Here is a 24,969-nt window from a genome sequence, read left to right as displayed (position 1 = left end):
TTTCAGCAAAAGAAGTAATAGTGGTTTTAAAAGCTTTTAAAACAACCAAGTCTCACAGCACATGACTGCCTTGCTCGCTCTTCAGTGCATATCATTGCAGGGCTGAAAGCCCTTGGCAACAAAGGAAGCAATGACACAGTAGGCAAACATGCAGATGGCACATTTATTGCTCTTTGTATATAATGCCAGCTAGCTGATGCACGTACAAGGAATAGTTCCTCATTGAAAAGCACTAAAATAGTAGTGGATGCTTGGCTCACATCGCATATACCGAGCTAATGTTTGCGCAAGCCGATGCAGCACATCGAAGCTGAACACAAAGCATTTTGTGGGATAGGAACAAAGCACACTAAGAAGAGCATAGTCAGACCTTGCATGCCATCCTGCCAAATCAAACCCAAGTAAAATTAGGTGTCACACTTGCCTCAAAGCAACACATGGGCTGTGATAAATACTGTAGTGAAGGGTTCTTGATTAATATCGACAACCTGGGGTTCTTTAACATGCTCCTAAATCTAAGTACATGAGCATTTTTTTGCATTCTCCCTCGTTGGAACGTGGCCGCCAGAGCGAGGATTAGAGCCCACAATCTCTGGCTCAGCAGCAGATTGCCATAGCCACTGAACCACAACTACGGGTGCACTAATGTCCCAAAGCCAAAGAAAGGAGGAAGCAACTGCCTCTTGCAGCTGTGCTATCCATACCATTGGATAACCCTAGCACAGAAACACTCACGCCACCTCGTCGCAGCTGTGTAGCTACAACACTGCCGCATGTAGGGTAGCTGAAAGCCAGGGGACATAAGAGCTGTACAGAAAAGACAGATCAAGTGGCATGAGAGAGTTGAGTGTCCCCACATCCTCTTAACCTTAAAGAACAGTACATACGCCTGCAAAAACATGCAGTAATGGTCCTGATTTAAACATGTGGTCCACAACCTAAGGGCAGTACATGCAGCAGTGGTTGCACTGAGAAGGCATCCATGCATGCAGAGAGTAATTGAAGCAATGTGCTAAGTGCTATTCTAATTAACTAAAAAATGTTCGATCCTGTTTAGAAAGCTTAAGAGATGCATTTGTATGGACCGAGTGACCAACATGTGAGCAATATATGTCATCACTCCTTCCACTGAATAAAGATGAGAAAAGATAACCATAGGTAGATATCTGTAGCAAGCATATATAGGTCATCTAGGTTAAAAGTAACTTAATTTTTTGCTGCTGTAACAATCAGCTTCTTTAGTGTAGTCACTGTTGCTGAATAACATTTTAAAAAGTAGAAAAATTTTCCTCCGAACTTTAGGAAGCTGGAACTTAACCTAAATTCAAACTCAGGTCGATGATAAGGTAGTAGAAGTTTATCGGTGCTCTTAAATTTGATCTTGAATGTATGTAATGTAATTTGAGTTTTCTTTATTTTATGCAATTTTGGTGCCTTCTGTCTACATACAGCGCACAAGACGGGAGCCAACAGGCTGTTCTAAAAAGGTAAAGACTCAGAGCCTGTCTTCATGTCACACTGTCATCACAGGAGAGTGCCGAAATTTGAAGCCGTGGATAATATAAGCTTTTCATCTTTCATATTTATCAAATTTCATCACTTATGTAGACCGAAAAATTCAGTTCCATTAGTAAGGAGGCATGTAGGGAGCAGCAGGTAGCAATGGAGGAAATAAAATCTCATTTGCAAAAAGGAGTTGAAATGGCCAGCCTCTGGCAGCATCATTGTATAGTATCTAGAGCAGCATTTATGGGACAGTAGTGCATCACATCATGTTTTAAGCAAATCACATTCATACAAACACACATGATACACTACCTATGTGTGTTGCATTAATTCAGTGCATTTCTTGAATGGACATGAAAGAGCTACACTGGATCAGTTTAGGCAGGTAAATGCATTCTTTAAAGATTCCATTTCCATATATTTAGTGATAAAATGCTAAATAAGCTCTGCACCATAGTACACAGTGATGAAATGGCAGGCAACTGAATTCACATGCGAATAACAGACGTGAAAGAATGGGCCACGCGCAGGATGTCCGCAGAATCCTTTCAGAGACTGGAGTGTTGCTTAGTGATTTGTTGTGGTCACTCAGTGCACATCTATAGTGATCTTTTCTCTAGGTTTACTCTACACCCAGCTTGTTCTCGAATGGTTATTGCTCACATTTGATTCAGCTGCTGAACAGTTCACAGACATGTGCAATCATGGTCGTACTCTGATGTTGTGCATGTGTGTGTGTGCGCGCCACGCCGCGCGCACGCACACACACGCGTGTGCACACCATGCTTGTGTGTGTGTGTGTGTTTTCTTATGGAGGGGGTCATGACAAGGGTTAAACCCGTGGGGGTCATCTTGCAAAATCAAGCTTATGCATGGATTAGTCACAACTCTGTAAGATAACTGTTATGTTTATAATTGTTTAAGTATAAAATTTAAAAATGTATTCCCAGGGATTCATACAAATAGTCTTAGAGGCATAAATGTAAGCAAAGCAAATTATTTGAAATAGGGGTTCTAACCCCTAAACCCTCACCTGTTCAAACCCTGCATGCAACAGTGCATAGTTATGCAAAATGGTTTACGTGCCCTCGTCAGTCTGCCTCTCTGATCTCTGCAACTAATAAGGGCCTGCTGCATGCTCAGGTCATCTGTAAATGTTCATCTAGAGGCTTTTATCATATTTCATCTTAAAATTGAGGCTAACAATATGTTCTAGCAAGAAATGTTACTCAGAAACATGCAAACTACTTCCTTGCATGCCTTTTGAGCCATACCAGAAACATTAAGGTCAACTTTTGTGTATAGTAAGCGGGTGTGCTGTTTTATTGAGATAGAAATTATGTGGACACTCCAGGTGCAGTTCACCTGTTGGCATCATCATGATGTTCCGTATAAAGTCAAAAGACTAATATTGTCACCGTGCGCCATATGCTCTATGTGCGAGTGAAAGTGTGTGAGGTTAAGCCGATGATGGTGGCATTCTACTTCGACGGTGGCAGCGTATGGCACGGCTGCGCAGGCCTTGAAAGTGATTTGCGATGGGAACAGAGTGCGACGAGTGCTGATAGATCCGTGTGCACTGTGTTCTTGCCGCTTAGTTCGCATTGAAACGAGAGGCAGCACGAAGGTCAATTCACTCGCTGCTACTGTCGCGCTTTCTCACTCCAGCATTCTGACATCTGGTGTGCGCGGTCATCGAGTTAGATGTGTTCATGTTTGCTTGTGCTCATGTGACACCATGCTTGTTAATTTAGTTAGTAAGCGAATTTCTGCAAGTTCATTCGGCCGATAAACCTACTATCCCTACTTCATATAACTGCCTACTAATTTGTTCTCGCAACTGATGCTTTGTCTTTCGGGTGAAACTGCGACTTTTTTTTACATGCCATTCACATCACCAATCGCATGTAATAGCATGAATTTGATTTATTTCGAATTTGTTACAAAAAGTGTGCTGAGCACATGTTCACTGCTGCCAAGTGATCTTGTGTCCAAACTTTAAAACAATAGACAGCCAAATTTTTTTTTTTAGCCTGAAAAAGAAATGTTAATGTAACTGTTTCTTTTATGTTTACTGGGTATTGAGCATTAGCTCTGTGTTCACATTGCAACTACAGTTGAAGCAAAAAGGAGGACCATTTAGATTATTCCTTAGGATAGCAGAGAACTTGTCGCTTGCCCTTAGTAAGTCTGTAGCTCTCAGCTGTAAAAAAGCTGAGCACTGTTTAAGTATACCATTACCTTCTCTCCTGCTCATTTATCAATGTCAAGCTTTCCACATTTACTCTGTAAGCACCACCTATGCTCTCTTCTGCTTTTTCATATTTGCCGCAGCCTGCAGCAAAACCAGCATCAACAGAGAATCCAGCTGTAGCAAAACTCAAGCGTTGCATTAGCACTGCGGGTCTAAGGGTTCGCTATGTGCAGTTGCTGGAGGAAACTGATACTGTAGAGCAGAAAGTGGCAAAGCTCATGAAAGTTCTTAGGGATGCTGGGCTTCAAGGTAAGTTTTTTTCTCTTTATGGATGTGATAACAGCACCTGATAACAGCCATTATGATGTTATAAGCAGCCATATGTTGAAGCTAGAAAGCTTGTGTGACTGACCATAATGTCTTCATCACTGTTTGCTATTACTGAACTAGGTATGTTCACTTTGTTCGCAGATGTTTCAAATTTTGCCTTTTTGAGAACACACCAGTGCATCACACATTCTTGGGATAGGCATAACTCCTGACAAATGGAATAAACATTACTGGTGCCTTGAAGTACAACTTAATGACATTCTACTGTAGTTGGGTATTGTGTAAGCTGAACTAGAGACTTTCTCCTCTTTTCTCTTTTTGTCAAACACTTTCATCAAAAGGATATTTTTGAGAACACAATGATGTGGCATGTCAGAAAGCTCATGTATCCAAGAAGAACTGATTACCATTGAAGGCACGAAAAAGTACTGCCATGTGAAGCTGTGAAGTAATGTTTCAAGCGAGGATGGGCTTTCTTCATTGACAGTATAGTTGCAATCATTGACAGAAGTGGCAGGCAGTGTAGTGTTTGCAAGTGTGTGTGCTTTAGACACACTTGTGGCCCTAGTTTCACTTTTTACACTTTGTACACATGATGCTGAAATCATGATTACTGTTCTTTCATTTAAGGCAACGCAACATTGAAGAACTGCAGAGAGCTGAGGCAAAAGCGTGAAGAAGAGAACGAAATTCGGAGTCTCGATAAAAGCAACATTGTTGAGAACTCACAAGGTATCAAAGCTTCTTTGTTTTCCATTACTCATAGACTATGTGATATGTCATAGCAACAACTGTAGTAATTTGCAAATTTTTTGTAATGTGTGTACATTCTTACATGCAAAGACTTTACATTGCAACTCACAAGCACTGTTTTCCTGGCAAAAGACCTTTTGTCAGAAACTGATGGAAGATATTGAGTAAAGCTAAATATCACATCTACCAAATCATGTGGGCCAAAAGCAGTGAAAAGGGGGGAAATGAGTAACTCCACCTACTGGGAGAGGTTAGTGAAACGATTGATTTGACTAGCAATTGTTTATGAAAAGGAAAATTGTCATCAATGTGACTGTAGCACAAAGCTACAAGAGGGTTTCTCAGAAAGAAAGCTTCACGTTTTAAAAAAAAATTGACCTTGTCTGCGGATGGAACTTCAGAACAATGCCTTTCCCTGGTGGTCATTCTACCATCTGAGCTGACCAGGAGGCTAGCAGGTCGCAGAGTGAGGCCGAATTAAGCTTTTTGTTACAGTCAATAAAATGACAATTTTTCCTTTCAGGAATCTTTGTCCACCTGGTGGGCTTTTGCAGAACTGGTTTGCCATGGCTAATTGTTCATTGTTAAAAACAAAGTTCCACACTACATTCGAAAGTACTGTTCAACATGACCAGCTTTGTAGGTTTGTGGAAAAAAAAGAAACTCGGATTGATAAAACAATTAAGAAATCTGTGACTTTGGACAGTTGCTTCACCTGTGCCCCACTTTGGGAAAGTCCCGAGTTGTGGAAGGGAGGGTTGGTTTTCAGTTACAATTTTTGCTGATAGTGACAAATTCTTTTCTGCTGAGGTAAGAGGCAGAGAAAATTTATGTTTATTGTTTGAATTTAGGGATGCTTTAACCTTCTTTTATGCACGGAAGTTTTTTTTCCTGTGAGAAGAATCGGGCATCATAAAGAAAAACAAATGGTAAGAAAAGCCAAGAAAACACCATTGAATGAAGAGAGCCGCTAAGGAGATATTACTTATTCAACACATACAACTACCTATGGTTAGCTCTCTTTGAAACATAGCGCAACAAAAACAGTTTTTGCTTTGTCAAGTAGCGAGCAACTGTAACTTCTGTGCGCTCATGCTATTCTTGGTGATCATTCTGTTTTTCAGCATCTTCCACATCACCTCAACATTCAGGTGCGTGAGAGCCTGTGTAGCTGTTTTCAAACTAGGAAGGAAATAGAGAATATTCTTACTAGAGCTGTCAGGGCAAAGCTGCAGAGGTAACTGCTACCTTGAAATAAGAGTGCAGACTTGCCAACCTTAACATTTGAAAAATACTAGTCGAAGCGAAAAAATGCTAAAATTTGATGAGACGTGCTAAAGATTGGCTTGTTACACAAGATGTTGTCCCTTTTGATTACTAAGACTTTGCCCTGAAGGGGCACTTTAAACAGGCACTCTGCGCTGTAGTTGCAGCTAGAATGATCTACGCCACATACAAGCAGAAATATTCGTTAAGTATGTTCACAAAATATTCATCGTTGGCCAAAACTTCAGTTGCCTTCATATGTTGCTTCTGTGGAACAGTTGGCCATGCTGCAAATACATCCGAGTAATCATGCAGGTTAAAAAAAATGCCCTGAAAAATTAGTCAGTTATTGTATGCGTATTCTTTTGAAATCAATTCTCCTCCGTAAACTGGACACAAATGTACTAAACCGTTAACCAAGCTCTAAATATTGTGCTCTTGTAAGCAAGCTCCAAAAATTGGGTATTTCATTATAAAACCTTAAGTGCTGTTAGCTATGGGAGTAATGAGGGGGGAAAAATAGTCTATGGTAACGAAAAAAAGCTAATGTGCAGCAAGAGAAAAAAAAAATTAAAAGGTGGCAGTTGTCTGTTAGAACTAAGATTTCCAATTTACAATCTTACTGCTTAATGCAGCACGAGAGCTCAAGTGAAAAGTTGTTGGACTGTTATATTGTTGGACTCTTTTTTGTCACATCTGAAATGTGGGATTGCAAGGTAATTTCTAGGCTTGTTAAGGCATTCATATTTCACACATGCAAGTTGCTTGAGGTGGTAGTATGTAGTTTGCCACTGATATGAATGTGCCTTGTCTTTTGTCACCTCTGGCTGGCTGCAGATTGTTCAAAAAAAGTGTCTGAAGCACATTTTTTCATGACACAAAACATATTTCTTCTACATATTTCTGTGACATGCCGTGGTGGCTTAGCAGCTATGGTGTTGTGCTGCTAAGCACAAGGTTGCAGGATCAAATCCCAGCCGCTGCAGCTGCATTTCAATGAGGGCAAAATACAAATACGCTCGTGTCTCACACATTGAGGGCACGTTAAAGATTCCCTGGTGGTCAAAATTGACCCGGAGCCTACCACTACAGCTTTCCTCATAATCAAATTGTGGTTTTGGCACTTAGAAACCTAGAATTCATTCATGGTATACCTATGCTCATATACCCAGTGTGATGTGAGATGCATGGTAATAAGCTGCCTTGCACTATTCCTATTAAGTACTGCATTGTAACCCTAAAAAAGTGCAGTAACTCTTCATTCAACGAATCGATCATGAAAGGGACTTAGATTTGTCAAGTCACATGAATTACTTGGTGTATTATCTAATTTAAACAGAAGCCAGTATGAGTATGTATAGTATGCTAGAGCATATGACAAGTCATTATCAAAGTAAAATGAATGTGAGTGAGTCTTCCATACGAAATCAGCACTTCATTTGTGGTGCCTGAAGTGCTGTCCTTGTCTTCTTAAGTGAAACCTGGCGCCCCACCTTCTGCCACGCTCCAACCCCTCTCGCATTTGCATCACAGATGGTGCAACGAAGCGAACAACTCGGAGTGCAGCCGTCTCCACAGTCCCAAGTGCCACACCCGAGGAACCCCAGGAGGTGGTCGACGAATCGCGCAAGGTCTTCTCAAGGTTAAAAGACATCATTGACAGCGAGGATAGCGAATGATAAGCCAAAAGGCTACTGTTCGCCTGCATGTACATAAGCTCTTCCACTGCGGGCCGCAGCTATCACGGTGGCTGTTCCCGTTCCTGCATCCTGTCAATCACTGGGGCTAGCAGTTGGCCCAAAGCGATGATCTTCACCATCCTTCGCCATGCCATGGATAGCGTAGCAGCACGGATTCCATGCCAGCTGTGCTATACCTCTCCATGCCACGCCGTGTTAACGCGACTAAATGTAGCAGTGATGAGGAAGTGTGGTATAAATGGCAGTTCTGGCTATACCCCTCGTTTGCGCTCAAATTTCACACAGTGTACCGTGGCTCGGTGCAGTATTTTGCCATTTTGTTCTCAATAAATGACAAGTATATATCGTCTGCAATAATGCCAGACAAAAAATGCAGATTTTCTCAGAGAATAGCAAGGTCATGCTGTCTCTCCTTAAAGGACAGTGTGCTCGCTGTGGAAAGGACATAATGCCGAACAATGTCACCTTCCTGGCTATGAATTGGGGCAGTGTTTCTTTTGACTAGGAAACTGGCATTTGGTTTCTCTGGCATCACCGCAGGGTACTTGTACGTCTGCATTATCCTAGACAAAAAGCAGCAAAACACTTCACCCAGATATGGCATTTAAACAAAACGCGCCACGAAGTGCCACCTGCCTGTGAAATTTTAGGGTGAACAAAGCTGTGCCTTGTACTGAAGTAGCAAAGACCGATGAGGAGAGTAAATATTGCGACATTCTTTGCTCAAAAAGGGCAACAAACATGTAGTGGGGCACATGTACTACTCTCAACTGAGGGCTCAAAGAGTGTACAGTTATGTAGCTTCATGTGATAGGCAAACAAGGGAGAATGGAACATGTGGTCAATAATGTGGTAAATTAAAGAACACAGAAACAAAAATGAGTTCCATATTTACTTGAATCTAACGCATATGTTTCTTTCCGAGAAAACGTGCCCGAAAGTTGCTTGCGCATTACAATCACATACAAAACTAAAACCGCGTTCGCAGCCATGACAACAGCCTACTGCCAGAGCCGTCAGGCGCAGCGTCATCGCCATTACAACAAGGCTACATAGCATGTCTTTGCAAAGGTTGCTGTTGGTTCATTTTGTGCTCGACTACGATCCAGAGCAGTGTTCTCAGCCGTCGCAGACACTACTATCTTTTTCGTGAAATTTCACACAACTCGGCGCCAAATGCATTGACATAATCAGCCACTGGTGTTTCTGGCACCGTACCAAGTTCACTCTATGCACACAATGCCAGGAACGCAGTCGGCTGCATACTTCAACAAGTTTGATGCAGGGTCTCGTGAAAGTGATAGCAGTATCTAAAGTGATTGCTCGAGAATACCGCCCCCGTGTGCTTGATATTTGTGGCCAATGACTCGCGAATGACAATGACCTTGCGCTGTTTTCATTATTAGGACTTGAGACTGACTCCAACCAAATAACTGAATTTTATTAGCCCGACGTTTCGGAGCTCGTTCGGCTCCTTCTTCAGAGGGTTGTTCTTCGGGGGGTTGTTCTTCGGGGGGTGGCGGTGTGCAGCCTTTAAAGGTTCTCTTGTAAAGAAAGGAAGGGGAAGCACGGGAGGTGGGGGGAAACAAAAGGGGGGGGTTGTTGACGGCTGCCGTGGTGCTGGGATGACGGGTGCTGGGGAGAGTGCCCGCGTGGGTGCCCTTGATGTGAGGCGGGGGGTGGGGGAGGTTACAGGGTCGCGACGTTATTGTGTTGGTGAAACAAGCGGTAGTCTACCTGGCTGGGCGTCCTTTTCTTCTTTTCGTCATGTCGCCAAGTCCATGGACACACACCGAGGGTAAGTTGCCCTTCACGCAGTTTATGTTATTCTCCGTATTCTGAATGTGCCATGACTCTAGTAGTAGTCTCTTCCGCGAGTTCGTCTCTGTTTGAAGGATTTCAATTTCCTGGAAAGCAATATTGTGGTCGGCGTCTTCTGAGTGTTCAGCGACGGTGATGCGAATATGGTTGAATGTTCTGACGTCGTTCTCGTGTTGTCCGATCCTTTCTTTTAGATTTTTGGTTTTCCCGTGTGGGTTGGTTTTCGGTAGACTGTTTTCGGCATTCTAAAGTTTTCAGTCTACCGAAAGCCAACCCACACAGGCCGCTACCTTCATTTCTAATCCGACCATCTGGCAAACCACAAAGCATCTGTTGTAAATTCTTTATTCAAACGTGCGGAAACTCATTCCTCATCAAAATCGGATCAAAAGAAAGAAAAGAGAATGGTTCTTAACGAACTTAAGATGAATGGCTACACAGATGACTTCATTCGAAAAACAACCAGACAACAAAAAAGAAGAAGCAAACTGCGGGACCTTCAGCCGTTGACTTCTCCCCACCCCAGAAGCGAGTGTCCATCCCGTACGTCAGAGGTACCAACGAAGCGCTCAGCCGAATATTAAAACAAGAAGGCCTCAAAGTGGCACACAAACCGATAAACACTTTCAATATCCTCCTCCCTAAACCAAAAGATTGTCCACCTAAAGAAAAAGCTCAAGGCGTCGTCTACAAAATCAGCTGTGCCGACTGCCCGGCGTCGTACATTGGGAAAACCAAAAATCTAAAAGAAAGGATCAGACAACACGAGAACGACGTCAGAACATTCAACCATATTCGCATCGCCGTCGCTGAACACTCTGAAGACGCCGACCACAAGATTGCTTTCCAGGAAACTGAAATCCTTCAAACAGAGACGAACTCGCGGAAGAGACTACTACTGGAGTCATGGCACATTCAGAATACGGGGAATAAGATAAACCGCGTGAAGGGCAACCTACCCTCGGTGTATGTCCATGGCCTTGGCGACATGACGAAAAGAAGAAAAGGACGCCCAGCCAGGTAGACTACCGCTTGTTTCACCAACACAGTAACGTCGCGGCCCTGTAACCTCCCCCACCCCCCGCCTCACATCAAGGGCACCCACGCGGGCACTCTCCCCAGCGCCGGTCATCCCAGCACCACGGCAGCCGTCAACAACCCCCCCCCCCTTTTGTTTCCCCCCACCTTCCCGTCTGTGAAGTGTCTCCGCACCTCCCGTGCTCCCCCTTCCTTTCTTTACAAGAGAACCTTTAAAAGCTGCACACCGCCACCCCCCGAAGAACAACCCCCTGAAGAAGGAGCCGAACGGGCTCCGAAACGTCGGGCTAATAAAATTCAGTTATTTGGTTGGAGTCAGTCTCAAGTCCTAATCAATTTCCCATCCAGACAGGCAATTCAGTCTAAATGTTTAGCTTCAAGCTGTTTTCATTATGTCTCATTTTTTTCTCATAGCAAACATGGGGTCCATGCTATATTTTTCTTTGATGAATTGGTGGCATATTATGCAGATGGCACACGGCGTACTTACGATCATGATTGGTCACGATTAGCTGATCTGCTTAACCCTTTCAGGGTCAATTCTTTTTTTGCCATATGCAACCGCCCAGAATCAATTTGTTTTATTGCAGATCTAAATTCTTCAGAGGGACCTATTTCAAAAAAAATTTACCATAATTCTTCTAGAGAACCATAAAGTGCAAAAAAAATATTTTGTGTTAGTATATAAGTACTGTTTATTCAAGAATAACAACAATAAAAAAAGGTAATAAGCTTATAAGAATTAAAAATTTGATGCATTGTTATGCATATAGTTCAAGGCTTAGAAAATGCGCACATGAGAATATTTCGCAAGTCTCAAATGTTCCTGCTCTTACGCTAACACCTATGTCCATAGCATAATCGAACTGCATAGGTGAGCACACTCAAGAAAAGTGTGGTTGTGTGCCCGTCGAAAAAGCAAAACATGGGACAAACTTCAGCTAATCTTCATCTTATCGCCAACCATAGCGATTAGTTTTCACGAGTCTCAAAAAAAAAAAAAGGAAATGCATGTAAGGTGGCATCCTTCGCGTATGCGCACCCCTGTAAGCTATAAACGAGTGAGTAATAGGCGGTCACCCTTTGAGCGATTAGTAATGAGATAGCCATCAGTTTTGCGAGCACAAGAAGCCGGAACCGCACGTGGAACAAAACCCAAACTGCCGCCCGCCGGCGTATGCGCCAATGCGCGAGTGGTAGTTTATAGACGTGCCGGAGCAAACAAACCATGCAACAAAAACCGAGAGAGGGTGGTGCGAGAAAATAATTCCCTGTATTCCCGCATAGTGGTAGCACATGTCAGGAAAGAAAAAGTTGAGCTATTGGTGCGCTTTTTAAACGTACAGACGGCGCCGTAAATATGCAGCATCGACCATTTGGGACTTGTTCGCGGTGCCGTAAATTTACGTCCTTGACCCTGAAAGGGTTAAGCTACGAGAGGGAGCCAATTGTAGTTGAGAATTTAGATCAGGATTGGACTTGATCGCAATCGTGAGTGGCCGTGTTACACCGGTATTACATTCAGGTACACTTTTATTTTCTTTAAGCCTGCAAAAATTGGGCACCCGATTAAATTTACCCGAATAAATTTACTTGATTCTAACATTCCCCCATGCGTTAGAATCATGTAAACACAGTAGCTAAAGCGCTGACATGAGACAAACAGGATAGGTAAGTGAACAATGCTTACAGATACACAAGCTTTTTTCCGACATTATAATCAACACATGACTGATGCACATGGTGTTCATTACTTTCCTTTTCTTTTTTTAGAAGACTTTGATAATCTTTTGAGGGTGCATGCTACGTCCTGCCTCTATTCTTACAGGTGTACGATGAAACATTTACAGCTTTCTCTCTGTCTCTCTTTTTTATGAGTGGCATCATTATAGCTAGCCTTATTGCCATACAACATCACCAGATTTCGTTCTGTGTCATGATGTCACCATAACGTCCATGGCACCACGTCCGGCATTTCAAGACTAGAATTAGTAACAAATTAAAATATTTTATGTTTCCTAACTTTTATACTTTGCAAGTGTCATCCTTTTGTGGGTGAGAAGGATGTTGTAGATTTTTTGCAATTTCAAAAGTATGTGTATGCACTCCTTGAAGAATGCTGGGGTCTTAGCCAGAAGGGCCATCTCTACCAAGCTCCCTTATCAAGTCGTCATTCTACATATGCTGCTTGCCAACAGTTATCACTGACTCATTGGGTGGAACAGCTGTGACAAGGTGGTCTGATGTTTATCCTCTCTTCATTCATCGTCTGCGATGTATGTACTTCCTCGAGATTTTTTTTCACTGTTTCACAATGTATCATAAGGCTGTATACATAGTGTATATGGGAGTTACGACATCCCAGCTATTCGGGAGCGTCACTCGGAGCAAGTGTCGATAGATTCTGGCTTGCCATGTATGTGTTTCCATGTTTTGTCTGTTGTGAAGGAATCCATGTTGCCCAAAACAAGAAGGCCAGCATGCCTTCTTAGCATACACACAGCATAGGTTACAAGGTATGTGAGTGGTCAAGAGCTTTTGGCTACAGGTCTACTGTGCTTTGCAGAAACAGTGCGTGCTTCAGGTGACTAGCCATATGTGTTTGGCGGTGACTTGGTTCAGAGTACTCTTTCTAGCAACCGTCGTATGCCCTTGTTCACAAGCTTTTCACATAGAAAGGGGGGGGGGGGGGCCCAAGAGGGGTTCCGAAAGGCCAACTGCAACTAACTTTCACTTAGCCTAAATTGGTTATAAACAAGTGTTATACATTATTAAAGCAGTCTTGGCTTGGCAAAGCTGCACAGCTTGTAATCGTCTAATTTTCTTATTAGCAGCCTTTAAATGGCACCTAAGCAGACAATGCGGGCGAGTGGTGGCTAATGGATATGGTGCGAATCTTGCAGCATGGCACCCGAGATATTCAGCGAGACCAGATCCCACGTGATCTCGGAGGTCATGTTCAGACACTTCACTCTATCTCAAAGCTCTAAGTTCTGCATCATTTCTTTTTTACGGCTTATTTCGGTGCAGTTTGGCCTTATTTCGGTGCAGTTGGCCTTTATTAAGATTACTTGCAGGGTTTTGCAAGGATATGGTTGTGCTGCAAAGAAAATAAAAGGGGGCCTTCTACAGTAAGTGAAATACTGTTTTAACAAAGCTCCTGTGTTAGGTAAGGTGCACGAGTGTATTATGAAATGTTCAGCTTTTAAGTCGTGTTTTAATGAAATCTTTTCAATGAAAGTGCTTTTATCTGTGCTGTTCTGTTTCTTTCTGAACAGGATACAAAACTTGCACCAGAAATTGGTCCAAGTTGCATGTCATCAACTTTTGGAATAATGGATATTTAATATGTGAAAGGTTGGTGGCAATAAATATAACCTTCTTTTTTTTCATTTGGTCCCACAGATATAACATACCTTCAACTACTTTTTGAAAACTACTTTGCTTAATGGAAAAATGTGTTTTGCTTCTGAGCTTCCACTGTTGGTAGGCTTTTAATGAAATTGCTGTTCTAAAGGAACTGTGGTACTTGTCAAAAATCTTATTTCGGCTCTGCAAACAGGCCAAAATCTGAAAATTTTCTAGAATGCATGCCCAATGGTCTGCAGTGACCAAGTGTGCTTTTCACAGCAGAGTTAGTCAACCACAAAAGGCCTTTTAAAACATCTTTGCATTTCAATCTTACCTGCCTGGTGAATCATTGATATCCAGCTTAAGGGCTCAAAATTGCACATTTCTGCTGCTGTAGTTTTCAAGAGCTTCACATCCCTGGTGCTTTTATTCTTGTTAAAATACATGAGCACTAAAGGTAATTATCAAACTAGTAAGCTGCATTGCTAAACCACACTTGTGGAGTTGCAAGTGAGTCAAAATTTGTAAATTTAAGAAACGAATGCAGTAACAAAGACAAACTACAGTAGTAAGGACATGCACACGGGCTGACTCGTAGCCATGCATTTGTTGAGAAAAGCATGTATATGGAGAACTGCACACGAACGCATATCGGGCTCTTTTTCAATACTTGGCACATGTCAGGGTGGTAAACACACAGTGACTCATGTTCTTATTTTGTCATCTTTAAGAAAAGATAGTGTGCTTAGCACTGCTTTGCTCTTGCTCAAGTTCTCCAACAAGATATAGAATTATTCGGTCGGTCTTGCAATGCAGTACTTAACACTCATTTTATTGCCTGGATTGTTTCGACATTTAGTTGCCACTAGGCTGTTAAGCAGTTACGCATCTCCACAGCAGCTTGCTTCTCCGATGGAAGATGTGCGTAGAGCATTTCTTTCTTTCTTTCTTTCTTTCTTCTTTTAACAAAATGTGGAGGCAAAATATCAGGTGCTTTATTGAATGATGCAGGCCAATAAATGTAGTCTAGCGGTAAAATTTAAGGAAACACAAATAACTGTAAAGTGTTTCAAAGATCACAGAATGAAAATGCACACCACTATACAATTGTACCACGAAAGGAGGCTGGCATGTTGGAAAAGACCATAAAAACAAAATAGTGGTGGGGACGTGCCAGTCTGAAAAGCCTGCACCACCTCCTCACACCATCATGGATTTCGGAATTGTCTGGTGGTGGCTAGCTTATCATTTATAATAAAAGCTGACATATTGCATTCAAGACCCAGCAGAAAACTCAACCAGCCTAGTTTTGCAAACCTATTGCACAGAAGTCCGCTGCAGTAGCTGTGTGATAGCTATGGTGTTTCACTGCTGAGCTCGAGGACACTGATTCAATCTTGGCTGCGGTGGCCACATTTCGATGGCAGAATGCAAAAAGGCTCGTGTACCATGCATTGTGTGTGTGTTAAAGAGCCCCAGATGGTCAAAATTAATCCATAGTCCCCCACTATAGTGTAATTTTTTACCAGTTCGTAGTTTTTGGCATCTAAAACTCCAGATATTAATTTACAATTTATGTATTGCACAGAAAAGACCAGAGTAAGCATATGTAACTTTGTCAAAATTTGTGACATTGCAGCAGTGTCATTAGAGGCACAGTTTAAGCACATAATTTAAGCAACCGAACTTTGGGCTTCAGATTTTCTCTACTATAAAACAATCATTTTCCTGCAAGAAAGTGTAAGCTTAAACAAATATAGAATTCGACTAAGGTATATTTTCATGTCAATGCAATTTTGTTACATTTGACTGTATATATAGACTACAACAGCGATCACTGCACTAGATCTAGAGAATACAGCAATGCAAGTCTGCATTAAAAGTGCTTCTCCAGTTTTAAGCTGACTGAATTGCTCAACAGTAACCGTTGTTAAAAAATATTTGTTCAGTAATTGAGGAAAACTCTAGCACCGCACCTGGCCATTCAAAATTGGATAGACAGGGTGGTTCTGTTTAACGTGCTTCAATACAGGAAGGGGTGTGGTGAAGAGTCCTGAGAAAGCCTTCGTTATAAATTCGGGCGGTATGCTCATCCTAAAATTTTTGTTTTCTCTTTTTTGTTTGACGAGTGCCCATTTCCGTGGCAAAGTTCTTCCTTCACCAGGTGCTGTTTTGACAAAAACTTTTGCCTATAACGTGTGACTGTAGACCCTGACGAGAGGTTTAAATTAACCATGAAGAGACGCATGGACCTAAAATTGCCCAGCTGAAATCTGCTGCTTTTAAGGCACCTTGAATTGGTTTTGTTGTACACTTGTTCATGGCCTACATTTTCTGCATTAACGTTTCTCTCTGGCACTTTGTTAGTTTCTATGCTTTAATCATGTGTGTAGCAGGAGCAAACAAAATTAATTGTTTTAAAGCAGAAATATCTCTTCACTCACTCCAACCATTTGACCCCGAAGGAAGCATAGGGGAACTTAACTGGGGTATTTCATAGAAATGTAGAATTAAAAGGAAAAACAGATGACAACTTGCTGCCAGCGGGAGCCGAACCCACAACCTCCACATGACACATGCCCCCGATTGGGCTACCACAAGGGGCTGCCTACTTTCTCCGGTAGTTGTGTGTGCGTGTACTGTAACCTAGCCCAGTGGAGCTATTATTTAGCTCTGCATTAGCCAGCACAGAGCATCACATGCATCATGCAGAACATGTCGGTTTGGCTTCCACTGGCGTCACATTGGTTTTTCTCCTACATTGATTTCCCTTTTTCCGTATCAATCCTGCATTTCTATCAAAGGAATAGTTACTTTCCTGTATGCGTTCCTTGCCTTGGCTGTCTTTTTATTTCATACGATCGTTACTAACAAAAGATTTAGCCCCTCACTTCCCCTGATTTTACAGTTGCTGCAGTTATCTAAATCTAAAAACCTCAATTAAAATGTAATTTAAATGCTAACTTACATGGCTCAACACAATTCTACAACATGAAGGCCAATTTAGGGCTATAGTCATTAACAGATGATTTCACGTCTCATCTTCCAGCTGTTACATTAGCCACACTTACCGAACAATGTGATATAAGTCCTGACGAAAAAGGTCTTCCCACTCTGAATACTATTTACAGATAATAATAAATGCATGATATTGTAGCTCTTCCACTTTGTTCTTCTGTTGCAGAAGCTCCTTTCAGTAAATACTACTTTACCACATTCTTTGGCATTGCTAGAAGACACAAATTACTCTACCCCTCTGGTATGTCTTATCAAGTGACCGATGAAAGCAGCTTGCAAGCTTATTTCCGCGAGCCAGTCAATAAATGCTTGCTCATTGGCGAAACTTGGTTGCAACCTATACTGGGCTTGCAGCGTTATTTTGTGCCTGGTGATGCCAAATTTTCTGGGCAACCCCTCAGCTACTTATTTGCTGTGTGTTTGTTTTTCCTGTATCCTGTCATGTTGCATGTTTACCAAAAAAAAATAATTCTTATATAAATTTTAACTTATATTTATGTTAGCTTTGGATGGCTTTGTGGCTTCTGACTGTCATGCATGTGGACATGTGGGTGTCAGTCTTGCTTTAACACAATAGTCTTAGAAACTTTACCTCAGAGACATAAACTCCGTTTCACTGAGGAAAGAAATATGGCCATGGCATGCAGTCATAGATTCACAATTTCAGCTAATATCTGTACCTTCTACTTTTTTTTTTTTCCTCATCTTATCATGTTGCCGAAAATTATCATTGCAAAAGTTCTTCTGTATCAATTCATTCCACATACTTAGTCTCTTATTTGCCATGTATGTCAGGAATTCATGGCACAACTTGCACTCATGCTGAAGATAAAGGGGCTCCCGCAGCATTTCTTATGAAGGACATGGGACGCGGTATTAAAATGCACTGCCTCGTGAATCTTTTCTAGGGAAAACTTCTTGCATGCACCTTGTATGGACAGAGTTATCCAATGTCACTTGTTGTCTTAGCACTGGGCTAACAGTGTGCCTGTTAGACTAACATTTCTGAAAATGACTATGAATATGGCACGAGAGGTACGCGGGCACTCCATCAAGATTGTTGTAACCGCAAAAACAAGCATGTCGCAATGTTTCAGCACAGAAACTAACCTGCTGACTCCTAATTAACGAATCTAGGCAGTTTCCTAATTTGAATATCGTACTTCACATTGAGCAAGTTTGTTACTTTCTTTAGGATCACAAAATCAAGTGCCATGACTTGGTGATTTCTGGTTGATTAGGTATGTGAAGTAAAAACTAAATAGTCAATCACAACAATTTACAAACCTCAAGATTAGGGTAATTTAACAGATTCCAAGTTTAGGTAGGGGTCACTGTATTTTCTTTATTACACTTGAGTAAAGTCCTTTGTTGGGGGTAGCTAGTGGCACTCTTTGCATGATCAGTTGCGATTTCATGCAACAAATAAGCCAAAATTTAATGAAGCCACAGCATCTTCTGACATCATGTTTCTGCAAACTTAATATGACGAATTCCATGTCATGCTAATTAAAGGGCTACAAACTCAAAAACACATGAGCTATCTGAGAGCATGTGTTAAAATGCCACATTTACCTAAACCTTAGCCAATGCTTTTGCAAAATGTGCAGGCAAAAGTTAAGTGTGGGCTTAGAACTGCAGATGTGATTCAAGGATTCTAAGAGTAAGCATGTATCAAAGTTACCTTCGACAATCTGCTTGAGGAGCACAGCTCCGTCATTATGTCAAAAGACTTGCTGAAAAAGTGCACCATTTAAATCTGATCGGCACTGTCACACTGTTCATGTATCACTGAACGTGTTGCAAACTGGATAGCCTGGCATGTGGAAAAGCATCCTTGCCAAGCTAATCTCGTGAATTTCTCAAGAAATTATGCATTTAAAAAGCAGTAGGCAGAATTAAGGACAACACGTTGTCTGAGGAACAGAGCAATCACACTACATCGACGTAGATGACATGTAAACTTGGGTCAGGAGAGTGCACTTTCTATGTATTGTACACAACCGCCTAAGACAAAATTGTGATTAATGTTATGTATGTAATAATGTGTGGCACTCTGCTTTTTTTTATATTTTGCTCAGCTTAAATTTGGGAAAAGCATTTTTTTTTTGGACAGGGACCTAACTTCTTGGAAGGTTAGATAGCACGCATTTGTTTTAAATTTCCTGAGTACGTCTTCAGGGATACATACGCAGATTAGTAATGAGGATGTAACTCATTTTAACTTGTTCTAAGGATGTAACAAGGGTTTAATGCAGCGCACAGAGCAGCAAGAACCCTGAGATGGCAAGTAATGACAAGCAACAAACTTTTTCTATATCACCCACCTTGGTGGCTGTGGCATTGCACGTCTAAGTATGAGGTCACGTGATCGAATCCAGGCCACAGCGGCTGCATTTCGATGATGGTGAAATGCAAAAACACCCATGTACCGTGCTTTGGGTTTACGATAAAGAACACAGGTGGTCGACATTAATCCGGAGTCCTCCACCGCGGTGTGCCTCATAATCAGGTTGTGGTTTTGGCACATAAAACAACCCTAGTGTCTATCTTTTTTTTTTTTTTTTATCACAGTGGCATTTTCAGAGATGTAGTTGCCAGTTTCACCTGCTTACTTTGAAAACTTGTTTGTGTAAACTTGCTTGACGCAAGTATCCCTCTTGCATATGCTCACTGTCAGAACAATTGAAATGGAAGACATGGAGTCTGACAGTCACACATGTTCTTAACAAACAAAATTACTTTTTCGTAAATCTTGATGCAGCATTTGTATAATCGTACGATTGGCTAAAATATGTAAACTTTATGAAAATTTCCAGAGAGCTGGCAGGTGTGATCAAAGCCTTAACTCGAATATTCCTTTGCCAAACTTTGCTCTGCAGGCTTCAAGTAATGCCTTATACTTGTTAATGGGATGCTCTTTCTCTTATTTTGGTTGCTAGTTACTATGCATCGGGCATGACAGCTTGTTTCTCTGGCCTTTGTTCTTTTGTTCAGTCTTGTTGCTTCTTGCTTTTGATGAGCTATCTTATATAAAAGAAGAAAAAAAAGATTGATGCAATAGAGTATATCCATGCTTCACATTGGCCTTGGATCTATATGTACATAAACACTATTCATCTGTGTGTGCATAGAAGTGATATCTGCAGGTAGGTCCAAATTTAAACAATCTTCCAGCGCTGTGAGTGTGCCAGCTGTTTATATGGCTTTAAGCTTTGGACAGAATGTGAAATTTTATGTTATACCCATGTGGTTGAGCCTGCAGTTGACAGTCTTTATATGTGCAATCGTAAGGAGTCACATCAATCCATTTGGAAAAATGCCCATGTTCTTTATCTTTTGGCAGTCGCACGTGACTACTAAGTTAATCTGAGGCCACATTCCCTTGAGGTTACTTCTTTCCACATTGTTTTGCTGCAGGCCTATCGTGCTGATCACGGATATGTAGCAGATCTTGACGTGACAGAGGGACTGATGTATTATTACTGTTGAGCATTTTATGACCTGCACACTTTCTGACAGCCAGTTATCAGTTTAATGGTTTACTGTTCCTAAAATCTTGGTAACAGCTTCTCAAGATTGTTTTCTTTATCCTTGTATGCGGCAGTACCAGTCCAGGTTTTGGTTTCGCCCTTCAGTTGTGCAATGCCCTGCCCACTGGGCCGTTCTCTAAATGTCTCCGTAGCGTATAACACGGACCTCATTTACCTCCTGCTAATAATATTGTTTGTGCAACTTCCTGGAAATAACCAGTGCCACCAGTAGACAGTGTGACACATATGCTGTCACATTGCCTCCCTTGCCTTTACACTTTGACGTTTCTAATGCTTTGATAGTGCTAAGTTTACATTTTCTTGTGTTTAGTTAGCTTGATCGTATGTTATGTTGTCAAGCCCAATGGTTAAGCTTGAGCCAGCAGTCCTGTTTGTAAAAGTCTGCTGTGCTCTATGTGTCTACAGTGGAGACCACTTGTAACTTGACTGCCTGGAGCACAGTGCTGAATATTGTTTTACTTTTTCCCATGACCAGCATTTCTTATTTTCAGTTTAAAATATTTAGGCACCACTTAAAGAGAAGATGCCAAATCCAATGAACATTATAAGCAAGCGCTATTAGTATTACTAAGGACTAGCCATTAGTGAAAAAAGAAATGCAACTCAGAGCCTCACTTTCTCTTTTTTTTTTCACTTTCTCTTGCATATCTAAGCAATGCTATTGATTATATGGTGTCACAGACACCACTTTCTTTTTTCTGTCAATTTGGGTCATTTTCCTGCAGGAAGATGAGACTATAAAGAAGAAAAAAGACTAAGGTTGGGTGTTAAGCATACATAAGCAGATGCATCACACCTAAAAAAGTGAACAAAAATAAAATATCAGCATTGATGATAACAAAAGTGAAAAATATTTTGTCATTGTCACTTGCTGCAAGTGATGCGGAACCTGGAAAACTCCCCTACCTGCTTCAAAATGTCTGCTCACTTTGCATTCATGGATCCCATTTCACACCTGCAATGTCTTTCTTATGTTACATACATTGTCTGTGAGGTAACAACACATCAGACGCTGTAGATATACTGTGTGAACATGGTATTGTGGTGGGCAGTGGGAATGCATTTGTTCACATTTTCAGTAGTGTGATTGCTGCTTGACATTTCTTTGAGCAACATCAGCACTGCCTGCTCCCCCTATCCAGCGAATGTGCCCTGCTCTCTACGATAAACTTTATATCTGCCTTGGACTGAATACTGTTATGTGTTCATGTCATCTGTTGAAGGGCTTTTTATATGTTAGTATTATATTTGTTTATGTTTTTTACCTTCAGTCAGAAATTATGGTTGAGGTTTCTTTAAGGCCTTCAAATCTGTACATTTTTTTCTGGGTACATGGTGAACTTTCCAGAAAAAGCTTTGTACTTGTAGCATAAATATTCAAGCCATGTCAGGTCAGTTGTCATAATTACGAAAATTAATTACATATATTGAACTCTTAAAATTTTTGTGTTAAATCATGAAAAGAACTTCAAAAATCGTTACTAGTAGGTAGCCTGGGTGTCATAGTGTGGAAGGCCATCTGATACAAGAAACAACACTATTTAATAGCAGTGATACAGAGCAACACATAGCATTTTTCGCCACACCTGGTAGTACGCTGCATAATATACGATTGTTTTGCATTACCTTGTGCACTGATGTTACATATGACATTGTTTGTGGTTAGCGGGGGGTTATGTTCACATTCACTGCTACGTTTAAGATTTTTTTTTCTTATTACCACTACTCGGAACATTCAAAAGTAAATTGCATCTGCATATGGAGTTACCGTGAATGAAAGGGCTAAAGACTACACAATTACCAACCCTGTGAACACGGGGAATTTTCGATGCCCTTCCTTTACATTAAGAACCACTGTACAGCACCATACTTAACCATCCCGGTTGTATACTGCAGCACATGGGAGTACCAAGAGTTTGAGATTGCTCACCACCATATATGAGAAGAAAGACTGTTTGCAATTAGCAGTGTTAATTTCCATACTCACCATAGTAGCTCTGTTGCTATGGCAACATGCTGTTGAGTACAACATTGCCAAAGTGAATCCTGGGTGCACTTGTTGCATCCCACTGCAGGCAGTAGTGCTAAATCATATGAATGCTTAGATTTAGTTAGGTACAGATTAAGAAAATTCCCAGACAGTCAAAAGTAAGCTCTCACCATTTACAACAGTGTCTGCTAAAGCACACACTGCAACCTTCAAACATTGAACTGAGTATTTGGTGCTAATATTCAGAGCTCTCTTCCCGCTGTTTAGGTTATAAGTGGTCTGCACTGTATCAGTTACATGCTGTTTAGGCTGTTCTCTTTGTAGTGTCAGTCTTGGTGCAGCTAGCAATAGATTACGCACTTTTGTTTCACTGTTGATATTCCATAGTTGATCACAAGAGGCAGTCAAACTTGCTCTCACTGTGGCATGAGCATTTTTGCAGCCAGTCATTGGATTTACCATTTAACTTGACTAGAAGTCCCTTTTCGTGGCTTTGGTTCATTCACCTAGCAATATTTTGTTGCATAAAACATTATGAAGACTTTGTTACTTCACTGCAGGTGCGAAACCATGTTCTTGCATCCCTATAGTGTTGCTTTCATTAAGACTGCAAGCCATCATCAACATTGCAAGAATGTGCCATGTGTAATAGCAGTGTAGTGAGAGCATTGGAGGAAGCAGCTGTACATATTGCAGTCTTTGCATAATGACCTTGTGTTGCCTTGGTGACGGGACCTGCAGTGTAAAAGTTGTGTCGTGCGAATGAACGTGCAAGTTTTATTCAACACTAGGTAGGGTACCGTGTCCTTAACAAAAGCTTGTCGCAGGACTGTGCGGCAGTACTGCTTGCTGCTCCTGTGCGTCTGGTACTTGGGAACTCCAATGATTGACGACTCTCCCTTGCAATGATTTCACAAGCAATGGAGTCCTTTCCATGTTCTTGGTGCACCAGAAGCACTGTAGCTGGACACAGACCACACACACCTGTGACAGCTCCCATCAGAGTCACGTGGCCTGCATATTGATAAACGCTGCAAGTATGAGCAGCTTGCCTTTTTTTTTATTCTTTCTAAGAATGTCTGTGAGTGTTGTGGAGATCGTCATACCATGTCTTGTGGCGAATGTGTGTTTTTGAATGTGTAGAGGTGTGCTTTTGTGTGTGCTTATAAATATGTGAATTTGCGGTGGTGAAAAGGGCGAGTGCATGGTGCGAACCCGGCGGTTCTTTGTACATTACGCTTTTCCTGACCTTCCATCCATATTGAAGACGTCTGGGGAGATGGCTCGCGCTTTCATACAGCGTTGATATTTCTGTTTTAAGAAATACACTTGCATACACTATATACATTATGTATAGTGTTCCGCTGGTCATGTAGAGGAGAAATAAAATCAATTGATGAAAAACTCTTGCCTCCCTTCTCATCATTGTTCAAGTGCTGTGCAGCAGGAGAAAGCCAAAGGCACTGCCACATTAGTGGAAAAGCGTGCCAGCACTGTGATGACCACATATGCTTGAATTACACTTGTAAGCGTCCGGCACAATAGTCACATGATAGCCACGGTCTCACGATTAGATCAGTGCAGCAGCAAGTAGCGCTGCTTCTTGGCAGAGCCGAGAAAAAGAGAGAGCGGTAGTTCCTCATATTGCTTCCCCACGTAAATGATGCGGCCTCTTCTCATTGGTCTCCTCAACTACGAGGCATGAAATTGACAAGCAAGCAAAGTATAGCTCCGAGACCAATTTTGCGTCGGCAAAATATTGGCGCTCGCCTGCAGCACGTGTACGTGTACTTCCAAAGTGTCTTTGGTGTGGCAGCGTCTATATCTTCCTCTCATTTTGTACTGCTGAAATATGGTGTAATTGATATTAACCACCTTCAACACCACTTGCTTACATGACACAGCAGAAGTATTTCGGAAATGTGCTTCAGAACTAAATTACTGCCCGTGTTGATGTTTTTGTTTGTCTGTGTTATGCCTTAGCTGAAATGCATTCCATGCCGTTTGCTGCCTGAAGCTGTTTTGTCATAGGGCGAACGCTGCAGTTAACAATAATGGATGGATGGATGGATGGAGTAACTTTATTGAAAGGTCCTGCGAGCTACGGGGCGCAAGGTCCCATAGAGCGGGCTACTCCCACGTTGGGACCGGGAGTTGTAACTCCCTGGACGCATCGTGGGCTCGCTGGACAGCCCAGAGCTGTTCCGCCAGGTCCGTGCTGCGTAATGCATCTTGTAGCCTGGCGGACTCTTGATCCTTGTTTGCGTGGGTCCGACCACACGGCCAGAGCAAGTGATGTACGTCTAGTGTGCTATGGCAATTTTCGCAATATGATGTTTTATATAGGTCAGGCATGTAGTGATGTAGTCTGTTCTGCGTGGGGTACGTGTTTGTTTGAAGCATTCTGAACGCCAGGGCTTGAGGCTTGGTGAGCTTATTGTGAGGCGT

At 41.8% G+C, this 24,969-nt stretch overlaps 1 protein-coding gene across 6 annotated transcripts in view; it reads left to right on the top strand.

Annotated features, from left to right (window-relative positions):
- LOC126541867 (uncharacterized) overlaps positions 1-23,925 on the top strand; it is a 37,899-nt gene extending 13,974 nt beyond the window's left edge. Inside the window, exons 5-11 of one of the 6 annotated variants that reach the window (XM_055076991.2) lie at positions 1,452-1,487; positions 3,841-4,009; positions 4,661-4,762; positions 5,908-5,934; positions 7,583-7,691; positions 13,887-13,965; positions 17,144-23,925. In XM_055076991.2, coding sequence (XP_054932966.1) covers positions 1,452-1,487; positions 3,841-4,009; positions 4,661-4,762; positions 5,908-5,934; positions 7,583-7,691; positions 13,887-13,944 — 501 coding nt within the window. In that variant the 3' untranslated portion in view covers positions 13,945-13,965; positions 17,144-23,925. Of the gene's footprint in view, positions 1-1,451; positions 1,488-3,840; positions 4,010-4,660; positions 4,763-5,907; positions 5,935-7,582; positions 8,107-13,886 lie in introns of those variants that run through there. The other 5 variants (XM_050188811.3, XM_050188814.3, XM_050188813.3 and 2 more) reach the window with 5 other exon arrangements.
- The last annotated feature ends 1,044 nt before the right edge of the window (positions 23,926-24,969 follow it).

The sequence above is a fragment of the Dermacentor andersoni genome, chromosome 2 (assembly GCF_023375885.2).
Source record: "Dermacentor andersoni chromosome 2, qqDerAnde1_hic_scaffold, whole genome shotgun sequence".
Lineage (NCBI taxonomy): Eukaryota > Metazoa > Arthropoda > Arachnida > Ixodida > Ixodidae > Dermacentor > Dermacentor andersoni.
The sequence above is the reverse complement of the archived record's forward strand: the minus strand, read 5'-3'. Positions and strand labels throughout refer to the sequence as shown.